Below are 14,042 nucleotides of genomic sequence, written 5' to 3'. Positions count from 1 at the left end.
AAGCTGGGTGGGCCAGGAAGAAAGAGGCAGCAGAGAGCCCAAGCAGGACAGGGGGCCAAGAGACCCCCGAGCTCCCCGTCCCAGGCTGGCGCCGTGGGCCAGAAACTCCTGTAGTCAGTTTTTATCATAGGGTTTGACATTTGAGTTGAATTGTAAACTCAAGCAGAATTTCTATCCGAAAATTATTCTCTCTGCTCCTTTTTCTTCAGTCTACTATTCAGCATCATACTCGTTGAAGTATTAATTTCAGATATGACTCCTTCATCTTCCACCTTCCACTCTCCCAAGACAATTTTATTTATTTCTTCTCTATGCTTTTTAGTACCTCCTTTGATTTGTAAAATAGTTCTTATATACATCAGCTGCTTAACATAATCATTAGAAAAGTATGAGAAGAGGAGTTGGTAAAGTTGTTTGTGATTTGTTATTGCAATAGTATTGAATGTATTTTATACCCAATGGGAAAAACTTAACTAAACACATTATCTTTAATTTTTGAAAGAGGAAGGTTCATCTTTTATATCAAGTTTCCCAGAGGCCTGAGAGGTAAGATAGTAAGATCCAGAATAAAACTGAAAATGTGTCTCTCAAAAGCTGAACCAAACTTAGGCCCTCTTACCAAATGAGTCATTTTCCAGCACCCCAGATGATATGTTTTAATACATTTTGTATATAATTTCCTCCAAGTCTTTAAAACAGAGATTTGCTTGCCTCTGCCTCCTGAGTGCTGGAATTAAAGGCATGCTCCACCACCTCTTGGCTTGGAAGATCTAGACTTTTATGGTATTAAATTTGTTAATATCTAATAACTCTACTTCATTTGAACATTTAAATAGATATTGAATTTGAAATATTTACTTCCTTTTTCATAAGTTTCACTTCTTTCTTCAAAATAATTATTCCATTCTGAAAGCCGATGCCTGTGTCCTTAATTCATTGTTTGTGGATTTTTTTTTTATTAACATTCAACATAAATACAGAAAAGTGTCTGAATGTAATTCTTTGTTCTGAAATCTTATGAAGTGAACACACTCCTATGTATTAGGTGCTACCAGACTTGAGATACAGAACCTTATCTGTTCTGTGCTCTTGTGTTCAGATGCTTTCCTCATGCCTCCTCCATGCTCTTACCTGTCTTTTGTTTGTTTCACTGCCTTTTTAGCTTTATATAAGTGAAGTCCTTTAGTGTGTATTCTTCATATTTTGCAAGGTGTTTTTATTGCTCTTATTTCATTTTCCATTATTTTTTTTTATTTTTTCATTGAAAAGAAAAAAAATTTCTGCCTCCTCCCAGCCTCCCATTTCCTTCCCCTCCTCCCACCCCTCTCCCTCTCCCCCCACTTTTCTCCTCCTCCCGCTCCAGTCCGAAGAGCAGTCAGGGTTCCCTGCCCCGTGGAAAATCCAAGGTCCTCCCCCCTCCATCCAGGTCTAGGAAGGTGAACATGCAAACTGGTTAGGCTCCCACAAAGCCAGAACATGAAGATCAAAACCCGGTGCCATTGTCCTTGGCTTCTCATCAGCCCTCATTGTCCACCATGTTCAGAGAGTCCGGTTTTATCCCATGCTTTTTCAGTCACAGACCAGCTGGCCTTGGTGAGCTCCCAATAGATCAGCTCCACTGTCTCAGTGGGTGGGTACACCCCTCGTGGTCCTGACTTCCTTGCTCATGTTCTCCCTCCTTCTGCTCCTCATTGGGACCTTGGGAGCTCAGTCTGGTCCTCCAGTGTGGGTCTCTGTCTCTATTTCCATCCATTGCCAGATGAAGGTTCTATGATGATATGCAAGATATTCATCAGTACGGCTATAGGATAGGGTCATTTCAGGTTCCCTATCCCCAGCTGCCCAAGGAACTAACTGGGGACATCGCCCCGGGCACCTGGGAGCCACTCTAGGTTCGAGACTCTTGCCAACCCTAAGGTGGCTCCCTTATCTAAGATATGTGCTTCCGTGCTCCCCTATCCAACCCTCCTATATCCCAATCATCCCGTTTCCCCAAGTTCCCCCCATCCTCCCCTTCTCACTTTTCTCACCCCCTCTCCCCTTACCCCCATCCCGCCCCACCCCCAAGATCCCAGTTTTATTTTTAGCATCTTATTAACAAAATTTTCCAAAAAAAATGACACCTACCAGTCACGTGGCACTCACAGAATTGTTCATATGAACAAAATCTGAAATCAACTATCAATAATGATTGATGGTTGATTGTGAGTGCCACGTGACTGTTAGGTGTCATTTTTTGGAAAATTTTATTAACAGGATGCTAAAAATACAGGTTTTGAAGAATGTTATAAATTTTAAATTACATTTATTTAATGGAAAAAGCAGTGAGAAGTGTAGGTGTAGCAGGTGTGTGGAAGCCATTTCTCAACTTTTGTTAGATTTTTTTTCATTGACTTGGGGTGCAGGGATTTATTTTCTGGATACAGGCCTCTGTTGGTTATATGAATTGCAGTTTTTTTAAATTCTGATGTCATTTTAAAAAAATATAGAACGCTTCTTGAATTTGTGTGTCATCCTTGAAATTGGATCATGCTCATCTCTGAATCATTACAAATTTAGTATATGTGCTGCCAAATTGCAGTTGTCTTTAGCCACTGTGTCGCTTGCCTTTTCCCTTATACTAGTGTCTTATTTATAGACTTTACTCTGCCAGATTTTGCTTTGTTGTTGTTGCTTTTTGTGTATCAAGGAATTTTGGGGGCTGGAGAGTTGGCTCAGAAGTTAAGAACACTTACTACTCTTGTAGAAGACTTAGATCAGTTCCCAGTACCCTCATCAGGTAGTTACCAACCATCTGTCACTCTATTCCAGGGAAACCAAAGCCCTCAGGATTCCACAGGCACCTGCACTCATGTGTAGATATCAGGGGGGACCGTGAAGGTGTCCATACAGGCAGTGTTCTGCTAAGAGATGAGAACGAAAATATGGTTCAAATTGATCAGACTTTGGAGAGTGTAATGCCAGCTAGTTCATTGTCAGTATATTTAAATCTTTGAAGAAAGAAATTGAAGAAGACACAAGAAAATAGAAAGATCTCCCATGCTCTTGGGTAGGTAGAATTAACATAGTAAAAATGACAATCTTACTAAAAGCGATCTACAGATTCAATGCAATGACCATCAAAATCCCAGTACAGTTCTTCACAGACCTAGAAAGAACAATACTAAACTTCATATGGAAAAGCAAAAAACCCAGGACAGCCAAAACAATCCTGTCCAATAAAGGATCTTCTGGAGGCATCACAATACCTGACTTCAAGCTCTACTACAGAGTTACAGTAATGAAAAACAGCCTGATATTGGCATAAAAACAGATAGGAGGACCAATGGAACCATATTGAAGACTTGGATATCAATCCACACACCTACAAACTCCTGATTTTTGACAAAGAAGCAAAAAATATAAAATGGAAAAAAGAAAAGATATTCAACAAATTGTGCTGGCATAACTATATATCAACATGTAGAAGAATGAAAATAGATCCATGTCTATTGCCATGCACAAAACTCAAATCCAAATGGATCAAAGACTTCAACATAAAACTAACCACACTGAATCTTACAGAAGAGAAAGTGGGAAGTACACTTAAACTCATTGGTATAGGAGACCACGTCCTAAATATAAACCCAGTAGCACAAACACTGAGAACAGCAATTAATAAATGGGACCTTCTGAAACTGAGAGGCTTCTGTAAAACAAAGGGCACAGTCAACAAGACAAAACAGCAGCCTACAGAATGTGAAAAGACCTTCACCAACTCCACATCAGACAGGGGGCTGATCTCAAAAATATACAAAGAACTCAAGAAATTGGTCATCAATAGAACAAATAATCCGATAGAAAAATGGGGTACAGACCTAAACAGAGAACTCTTAACAGAGGAATCTAAAATGGCTGAAAGACACTTAAGGAAATGCTCAACATCCTTAGCCATCAGAAAAATGCAAATCAAAACAACTCTGAGATTTCATCTTAGACCTGTAAGAATGGCCAAGATCAAAAACACTGATAACAGCTTATTCTGGAGATGATGTGGGGTAAAGGAAATACTCCTCTGTTGCTGGTGGGAATGCAAACTAATACAGCCCCTTTGGATATCAGTATGACGATTTTTCAGAAAATTAGGAAACAACTTACCTCAAGACCCAGTAATAGCACTTTTGGGTATATACCCAAAGGATGCTTAATCGTACTATAAGGACATGTGCTCAACTATGTTCATAGCAGCTTTGTTTGTCATAGCCAGACCCTAGAAACAACCTAAATGCCCCTTGACCGAAGAATGGATAAGGAAAATATGGTACATTTACACAATGGAGTAGTACAGAGAAGAAAAAATAACATCTTGAATTTTGCATGAAAATGGAGCTAGAAAACATTATTTTCAGAGAGGTAACCCAGACACAGAAAGACAATTATCACATGTACTCACTCATAAGTGGTTTTTAAACATAAAGCAAAGAAAACCAGCTTATAAATCACAATAATTCCACAGAACTTAGACAACAATGAGGACACTAAGAGAGACTTACATAGATCTAATCTATATGGGAAGTAGAAAAAGAGAGGATCTCCTGAGTAAATTGGGAGTGTGGTAATCATGGGATAGGGTGAAGGTTGGGGGAGAAAGAGGGGTACAGAGACTATATAGCTCATTAAAAACAATAAAAAATAAATAAAACACAGTACAATTTGGGAAAAAGTTTCCAGGCAACAATCATTTCCAGGTCATCAGCTCAGTCCTGGTCCACCAATGTCCCTGGACTGGATCCCCTCCTGCTCCCGTGGAACTTGCTTTCTCAGGCCCACTCTGGCCTAGGTAGCTGGTTCAGTCCCCAGTCGTTCCCATTCCAGGTGCACAGTAACGCATAAGGTGTGACTACATAGAAACTCCTTTACAAAGTACTTGTGGCCATAAGGGTAGGTTCTATAGGTAAAAGGCCTAGTGTGGTCTCTGACCAAGATAACAATAGAGGTCAGCGGGTTATAGAATATATGTGTTATTATAGTTGCTGAAATTAAAATACTATAAACAGTATGCTTGCTACTAGGTTACTTGTTTTACAGTGCAAGAAATCAAACACAGGGTCTTGGACACAATAGGCAAATGTTCTCTCACTATGTACACCCTTAGCGTTTCTTATTTCAACACTCATTAGTTACACCATTTCCTTCCAGCAAGACACTAAATCATGGTAATTGGAAGCCTGAATTTTGGAGTCAGAGTCTGAGTTCTAATCCTAGTTTTTCTTTGTGTGACTTTGAACTGATTATACTCTATATGCCTCCGTCTAATCGTATGTAAAGTGATAGTAATAATACCTACTTCATAAAGTTATAAAGATTAAGTAAGGTAGGCTGAATGTGGGGGTGGGGTACATGGCTGTGATTCCAGCACTCAAGAGGCTGCGGTAGGAAAATCATGAGTTCAAGGTCAGCCTGGGCTGTATAGTAAGACCCTGTCTCAAAACAACAAAATGGAGCTTCCTACCCCCATAACGAGTGAAACAATCTGCTCTGTTTTATTAAGCCACTGAGATTATAGGGTTATTTGTTTAACACGTACTAGAAGTAGATGAGGGAAGAAGATAAGTCAAGACTGCTGGCATCTGATATCATCTTCTTATAATCAAGAGATAGTGTCACATTTTTCATGAAGAAAGTAGTTGATCCAGGTACTGACATGTGCCTACTATTCCAGCATTCAGGAGGCTAAGACAGGAGGGTGTGTAAGGTCAAGTTCAGCTTGGGCGATGGGGCGAAATACTGCCTAAAAATGATTTTTAATGATTAAGATTTGTAAAATGTTTAGAATATCAACTTGTGTATATTACGTATTTTAAGTGTGTCACTAAACACATCATGTAGTGATCCTTTTATTTCCATATAGATTATAGCCTTATCTCTTACATGTTTTGTAAATTTTAGTAAAACCTAGCAATAAAATTTTGTTTAGAAAATATTTGGTAATTATAGCCTTTTAGGAGAAAATGAAATGGAGTCTTGAATATCTAGAGACCTAGAATCTATGGTAAAAGTTGAGAATTAGTTTAATATATAGCAGAGAAAAGGGATTGTTTGTGAGCTGAAGGAGAACAATTTATCATTTTATTTAATCAGTAAACAACAAGCTTCAGTCATTTGAAAGAATACTAGCACATAAATGCATGTTTACAGTATAAAAATAATTCTACCTATTATTTCTGTTCTGTTGAAAAGAAATTTATGGTGCCCATTGAAAGGAAAATAGATTCTCTGACGTAAATTCAATAATAGTTTTATCTAGATTTCTTCCACAGACAGAACTTTAGTTTAGTACTAGTATACAAAAAGATACATGCATCTCTTGTCTAATCCAGTTTGTGACCATAGGAGGGAAGTCAAGATAAATAAGAAACTGAATGTTAAAAACCAAAACTTTTCTTAGCATTTGAAGTATTTAAATGTTTAATACTGATTATCATAAATTATAAAAAAACTTTTGTATCCTGGTGACAAACCATGTGACACTATAACTAAAGTTTGCTGTAATAGAAAGATATAAAAAGCATTCTAAAATACTACATAGGATTTGTGTATGGTTTCTTACAAAGTGAGAGTTGCTTGCATCTGAACCAAAAATACTTACTTATGGCCATGTAAATATATCATTTAAAAAATTCCATATCACATTTATAATGAATCATTTTAAGCTCCCTGATTCAGTTTTGATTGATTAAAAAAAAATCTTCTTAGGAATGAGTAGTATAAGGTAGGGGCAGGGGGATGGTCCCCATGGATGGTACTATTTTCTCTTCAGCATCTCTCAATGGAAAAGATAATTCTTATAGTGGCCATTAAAATGCCACTCAATCTAGACTGGAAACCCAAAAGGCTAATTGTATGGAAAAAATGTGACATTCAAGCAAGAAGGCTAAAATGAATAGCAGAGATCAGGAATTTTAAGAATCTAAATTTCAGGGCAAAAATGAGCCATGGTTTCCTTTTGAAATAATAAAAATATTCTAAAATCAGATTGTGGTGATGGTGGTTTAACTTTATGAATAAACTGAGAGCCACTGCATTATATAATCACTGAAGTAAAACTTACAGTATATGAATTCTGTCTCATTTGGGGTAGAAGATGAAGTGGTGGTGACTGAAGCTCCTTAGCTTAGAGTAGGAGCACAGCCAGTATAAGAACGTTTGTGTACAGGGTCACCTTAGGTAACAGTTAAATGTGTTACCTGGAGGGAAAACAGACTAAGGACAGAGACCACTTTGTTAATATTATAGGAAGAGAATTATATCTTATGAACTAACCCTAAGGAGGTATTGAGTTAAAATTAGAGTTGTCACTGAGAACTCTGTGTGTGTAGGTTTACAAACAAAAATGGAAATGTATATGTATAAATAATGTGTATATACTTAAGGAAATAATATGTGTGTAGGTATATATATTTGCACATATATGTACATATAAATACTACTTTACAAATATATGTGTATATGAATACAATGTAATTGCTCATTGAGCAGGTCCTGGAGGAAGTGATACCCCAATAACAATTGACATGCCTAGTATATAGCTTTTATACCTTCTTTTTTCTCTAAGAAGAACAAAGGCCTCTGAAGAGCTTTTCTGATTCTGTAACTGAAACAGGAAAAATACCAGATGAGCCTACAAAATCATGCACCATAGAGCTATGTCCAAAACATGGCAAGAATGTGTTAAAAGGCCATAAGAACCAAATTTAAGAAGCTTGCTTACCCTGGCTAAGTATAAAATGATTTAAACTAAATACTGATAGTAACCAATTATAACCCAGTATGTAAGATAGGAATCAGTGAAATGGATGGGTCGGTGGGTGGATGGATGGAGAAGAATCACTATTTGAAAACATTGATAGTAATCCAACCAGGGAATGTTAATACTCCAAATAGAAAAATTTATTAAAGAAATGTCAGACAAGTATCTATTTATACATCACTATTCATACTATTCACTGTAGCTAAAAGCTGAAAACAACTATCCAGATGTCCAACAACAGATGAACGAATGAATACTGTTAAAAAGGAATGCCATTCTAAAACATGTTACAGCACAAAGAACCTTGAACCCATTATACAAAGTGATATAAGCCAGAATCCAAAGAGTAAAATACTGTATGATTCTATTTACACAGGGTGCTTAGAATAGGCAAATTCATCAAGGAAGAAAGTAGACTAACAGTCACTAGGGGCTGGTAAGAGGAGGAGGACAGGGAGAAAAATCACTGTTTAATGCAGCTGTATTTCTTGGGCGCAATGAAAAGTTCTAAAAGTGGATAGTGACTGTGGTTACACAACACTGTATATCTACTTAAGGTAGAAGAATTTCAGCCTAAAAACAGCCTAAAGGAAATTCCATATATGTGGAATTATTGTTATGTATATGTGTGTATGTGTCTATATGTAACAAAATATATTAATAAATGAAGCATTTTATATAATTCCATCAAAATGCTTATTAACTACAAGGGGGAAATATAATTTTGAAATAGAAAATTCTGGTACGCACTGGCATGACCAAGTGATCCAAGTTAACATAGCAAAACTTTTTTGACATTTCTGCAAAGAAATGCATAACCTGGATAGACTCAGAAGATAAATTGAAGAACATTGCACTAAATACCTAGACTGTAAGCCTTATAAGAGTCAAGGTCATGGCAGTTAACAGTAAAGTACTGTTTCTTAGTTTGAACATGATGTGATAACTAAGTGAGTTGTGTAACGCTGCAATGCTCTCTAATCTAGAGCACATCACCAAGGATTCAAACTTGGTTCAGCCTGGGGCTGAGGTCATAGTAATGGGAAAGGTCAGGATACTGATTTCTGGCCTGTGAGTTATACAAAAGAATGTGTTTATAGAAAATGGTCAGCTATGGAGGATAAGGAGAATTCTATGTTTTGTATGGCTGGGGGGGGGGCAGAAATTCTTTGTACTATTTTGAAACTTTATCAAAAGTTTAAGTTACTTCAGCCTATAAAAGGAGTACTTACACAAACTCTTTAAAAAGAGAAACCATCTAAAGAACTTGAATGATGGAGCTGTTGCAACTAAAACATAGATCCAAGAGTGAGACTGTTTGAAAGCTACTGGTCAAATAACAGGACCATTAACATGTTACAGTGTCACATGTAACCTTTACATGTTACCATGCTGCAAAAACATTTCTTCAATTCAAGTATTTTTATACATAGATTGAGAATAGTCTCAATAGATTGTGAAAATTACAATCTTTAAAAGTAGGGAAATCAAGGGCTCGGGAGAGGGTCCAGTTATTAAAGTGTTTGCGATGTAAGCCGGCAGACTCGAGTCCAATCTCCCACCCACATAAAACCTGTCATGGTGGCACATGATTGTAATCCCAGTACTGGGGTGGTAGAGACAGGCAGATCTCTAGGACTAACTGGCCAGCCCTTCCCAGCCAATCTTCCCTGGGAAAGTGAAAGACCAGCATCTCAGAAACAAGGTAAATGCTGCTCAGGAACAACACTGAGGCTTACCTCTGACCTCTACACACACAAGCATACGTGCACTCATGCAGAAGTTTAAAAATTCAGCTGATAGACTTGAGCATTATAATTTTTGAACTTAGAATGTGAAAACTAAAGAAAAACAAACAATATAAAAACAGCAATAGAACTAAACCATTTTGTTTTTAAGATTTATGTTTGCTGTCTTCTTGCTGCAGGTGATGTTGAACAGGAACTTGGTCCGCCTCCTTCTGTAGATGAGGCAGCAAACACACTCATGACTCGTCTGGGTTTCCTCCTTGGAGAGAAAGTCCCGGAAGTACAGCCAGGTGATCAGTACAGCATGGAAGTACAGGATGAAAATCAGGTAAGCTATGCCCTATCAACTTGACTAACCAATGGAAATTAGCATTTTATAGCAGGAAAGAAAGATGATGTGGGTGTATGCTCATCCTGAAAGGAATGATATCAATTGTTAGAATTCATTTTGTGGCCTATAATTTAATTTCCCATAATCACAGTATTTCTTGTTTGTGTTTTATATGTGCAAAAGTCAAAAAACAAACTAATGAATGACTAAATAATAAGTTACTCAAATGAAAGAACTGAGGGATTAACACTGCACTCTTAATTAAGAGTATACACTATTCTCAACTATATATGCATTATTGGCAGGTTGATGATATGCTGAGCCTAGAGCAGATCTTAATCGGTTTCTAAAACTACCAATTACTTCTACCACAGTAGAATTAATTATAAAATAGCTTAGAAAATGACAGCTAACGTTAAACATCCTCAAAGGTTTAGCAATCAAATAATATGAGTCTCAGCAGCCTTTGAATCCAGAAAATTAGAAAAGATTTTAAACTGTTGCAATGAAAATTAAGTATAACATATAGGATGTAGCTCAAGGTTTACTGAAAAATAATAAAGACTTGTTTTGAATGCATTTATTAGAAAAGTTGAAAATCTGAGAAATTAATGGTCTGAGAATCTATGTCAGAAAGCTTTAAAATATTATTTTAGAGTTAACTTTCTTTTGGGTTATGTCCTAGTTTGCTTTTTGTCAACTTGACACAAGTTAGAGTTATCTGGGAAGAGGATCTCAGTGAGAGAAGTGGGGCTGTCAGATTGCCTGTAGGCATTTTCTTGATGAATGCTTGATGTGAGGGCCTAGCTCACTCACTGTGTGTAGTAACACCCATGGGCAAGTGGTCTGAGACTGTAAGAAAGCAACCAGAGGAAACTAGTGGGAACAAACCAGTGAGCAGCAATCCTCCATGGCCTCTGCTTGAGTTCTTCCTCCAAGTTTCTGCTTTGAGTTCTTCCTCTGACTTCCTTCATGATTGGACTATAACTGTAGGCTGAAATAGACTTCTTTTCCAAGTTGCTTTTAACCTTTATCTCAGTAATAGAAACCTAACTATTTCAGTGACTTACATATTGAGGCCTGGGGAGATGTCTTGACCTACCCCTATCATGGGAACCAATCCTAGGGCCTTATGCTTGCTAGGCAAGAGCTTTACCACTGAGGTAACTCTCAGATACTTTTAATTTCTTGATATTTTTGTCAGGTTAGCATATGACTGTTCTAATAATGACCACTATCGTGATACCCTCCTCCTTCTCATAGCCAAACACTTTATTTATTTATTTATTTATTTATTTATTTGCTACAAAGCTACATTTCTTCAAAGATGATAAAATTACTCATCTTGCTTTTGAGAGTCTTCATGTCATTGTGATTTCAAATCACGTTACAAGTATGTAGACTGTGCCTTACTTTTAAATAAGACCGTATCTCCAAGTAAAACTCTAAAGCATAGGCTGGGAAATAGCTGGTGGTAAGTGACTGGCCAGCAAATGAAAGGCCCTGGTTTAATTTTTAGCCTCCCACCAAGGAGAAAAGAAAAGAAAGGTGACAAGATAACAGGATTATTGTAACAGCAATAATGCTTTGTAAGCTGAAAGTGCCATATAAATAGAAAGAATACAGTAATATATAGCATAATTAGCATGTACAATATGTAAGACTATGTTTAGAGAATACTATTTCATTACCTTCATATTTTTAATAATTTCATTTTTGTATTTATTATTATTACTATTACATTTATATATTGGTGTATGTATCGGAAAAATGTACCTTGGCATATATGTGGAGCTCAGAGGGCAACTTATGAGAGTCAGTTCTTTCCTTTACTGTGTGGGTCCCAAGAATCAAACTCAGGTCATCAGGCTTGCTCAGCTATCTCCCTGGTCCCCATTTTCATGTTTCTTTCTTTTCTTCTTATTAAGTGTATTGGTATTTTACTTGTATGTAAGAAGTGAAAGTATATAAAAATATTTTTAAAACTGTTAAGCATTACATAAACATAAAACTAATGACACTTGTAGCTTCTTGGAAAAGAATATTTTTAAATGTTCTGGAGCCACAGAGAAAGTGGCTCTATTGACCATTGGAATTTGTAGTCTAGGGAGACTATTAAGAACTAGGAGATCATGATCTTTGATAACTTTCTGCTGAGCTAAATGCTTTGACAAAGATGGACTACTGCATTCCAGAAGACACTATAGTGAAGATGTCCCAGATTAGTACTATGGTGGCAGAATCTAACAGGTAGGTTAGAATAGATCATTTTCTGTAAAAGAACAATTACTGGAAGTGATAATTAATTCTAGTAATTTTATTTTCTTCTTTCAGCAGTCCCTAAGGTGTTAGGATGAATGTTAGGAGTTTCTTCTTCAGTTTGCCTGCATTTTTTAAGTATTATGATTAGACAAGTGTATGTGTGTACATGATGTGTGTAGTATAAAAGCGCATATATAGAGGAGCACATGTACAGCCGTGCATATGTGGAAAAGTCAGAGCATAACCTAATGGAGACAGTTCTCTCTGCATTATCTGGGTTCCAGGGATCAGACTCAGGGCATCAAGCTGTGCAAGAGGTCTTATCCACTGGGCCATCTCACCAGCCATCCACCTATATGTGGAACCTTAGAAAAGGTCCAGAGAGTGAACTTGGTTTTGCTCCGTTTGGAGAATGGTTAGAAAACTGGTAAAAGCTTGTAGAATTGGAGTAACTTGAATAGATATCCATTTGGCCTACAGCATGGAAAATAATATCTGCACCTCGTTTACTAGCCTTCATATATAAATGTAGGGGTTGTCTTTTAATTCTTAAGCCTTGAAGAGTTTTCTGAGTTTCTAAACAATTTACAGCTTTTGCTTTTATATTTAAGACTTTTAAAGCATGTGTTCAATAATAATTGCTTTATTTTTTTAGAAAGTAACATAAAAATTGTGAATTTGGGGTTAACCTTTACATGGACTATATTATGTATGTCATACACTGCCTGTTGACAAAGACCAGAATGAGAATCTTGTCTGCATATAGAAATAAGTTGTTAACAATGAATTCATCCCAAAATAAAACTTCTTGATGTATGACAAGTATAGATATACCTGTTGTAAAACATCGAGTGCAGTTCATTTTATCAGCCTACAAGCTATGTAAACTGAGTACAGGAAGGGTAAAATTGTGTGTTGACCTCCCTATAATGGTTGGGACCAAGCTAGTCCCTTTACCACATATTACAATGGTTAGAATGAAATACGTCACCAAGATGGTTTCCTGGCTGAGAGGTGGAAGGAGTGGAACTAACTTTCTTCTTCTAGTCCCTAGCAAGGGCAGGCGAGTGAAATCACCTTCCTTCCCTTATTAGTGTATACTAAGGCCAAGACCCTCTTGCCCTAAGAGTCCAGGGATGATCCCCTCTCCCACAGTGCCAAAGCCCTCGTGTTGTGTTTGTGAGCCATCCTACATGTGAGGCAAATGTACAACTGACCACTAAGAAAACATTGTGTGTTGAATTTTTAAATTGAGGTGCTATAGAGCTCTGTCTGTTGGTGTTGTTGGAGCTTTTTCTCAATGTGTCTCCTAAGTGATTTTGCTGCACTCCTGTGTAAAAGGATTACTCTAGTGACCAGTAATATTTCGGAAAAGACAGAGGTTACAAAGAAATTGAAACTCCTCTTTTTTTTATTTTATTTATTTATTAAAGATTTCTGTCTCTTCCCCGCCACCGCCTCCCATTTTCCTCCCCCTCCCCCATCAAGTCCCCCTCCCTCATCAGCCCAAAGAGCAATCAGGGTTCCCTGCCCTGTGGGAAGTCCAAGGACCACCCACCTCCATCCAGGTCTAGTAAGGTGAGCATCCAAACTGCCTAGGCTCCCACAAAGCCAGTACGTGCAGTAGGATCAAAAACCCATTGCCATTGTTCTTGAGTTCTCAGTAGTCCTCCTTCTTATTTAGCTTCTCTAGGATCACTAATTATAGGCTCAATGTCCTTTATTTATGGCTAAAAACCAAATATAAGTGAGTACATCCCATGTTCCTCTTTTTGGGTCTGGCTTACCTCACTCAGGATAGTGTTTTCTATTTCCATCCATTTGCATGCAAATGGAACTCCTCTTTTCTCTGGAGAAATACTCTATAGGAAAAGAAATTTACCTCAGATTTTGAGGGCTTATTTCATTGTAA

At 37.3% G+C, this 14,042-nt stretch overlaps 1 protein-coding gene and 1 non-coding gene across 11 annotated transcripts in view; one reads left to right on the top strand and one right to left on the bottom strand.

Moving 5' to 3' along the window:
- Window positions 1-14,042, top strand: part of Tanc2 (tetratricopeptide repeat, ankyrin repeat and coiled-coil containing 2) — a 331,636-nt gene that overhangs the window by 171,043 nt on the left and 146,551 nt on the right. For all 10 annotated transcript variants that reach the window (XM_041635617.1, XM_041635621.1, XM_041635620.1 and 7 more), the window contains one exon: window positions 9,717-9,865. In XM_041635617.1, the coding sequence (XP_041491551.1) occupies window positions 9,717-9,865 (149 nt within the window). The remainder of the gene's footprint in view (window positions 1-9,716; window positions 9,866-14,042) is intronic.
- On the bottom strand, window positions 2,480-2,581 carry LOC121436357. The gene has a single exon (XR_005972692.1). It is a non-coding gene; the product is annotated as a U6 spliceosomal RNA (small nuclear RNA).

This window comes from Microtus oregoni, unplaced genomic scaffold, assembly GCF_018167655.1.
Source record: "Microtus oregoni isolate MIOR12 unplaced genomic scaffold, Mior012 000048F_ref0000485, whole genome shotgun sequence".
In the NCBI taxonomy this organism is placed as follows: domain Eukaryota; kingdom Metazoa; phylum Chordata; class Mammalia; order Rodentia; family Cricetidae; genus Microtus; species Microtus oregoni.
This window is presented reverse-complemented; position numbering and strand designations above follow the sequence as displayed.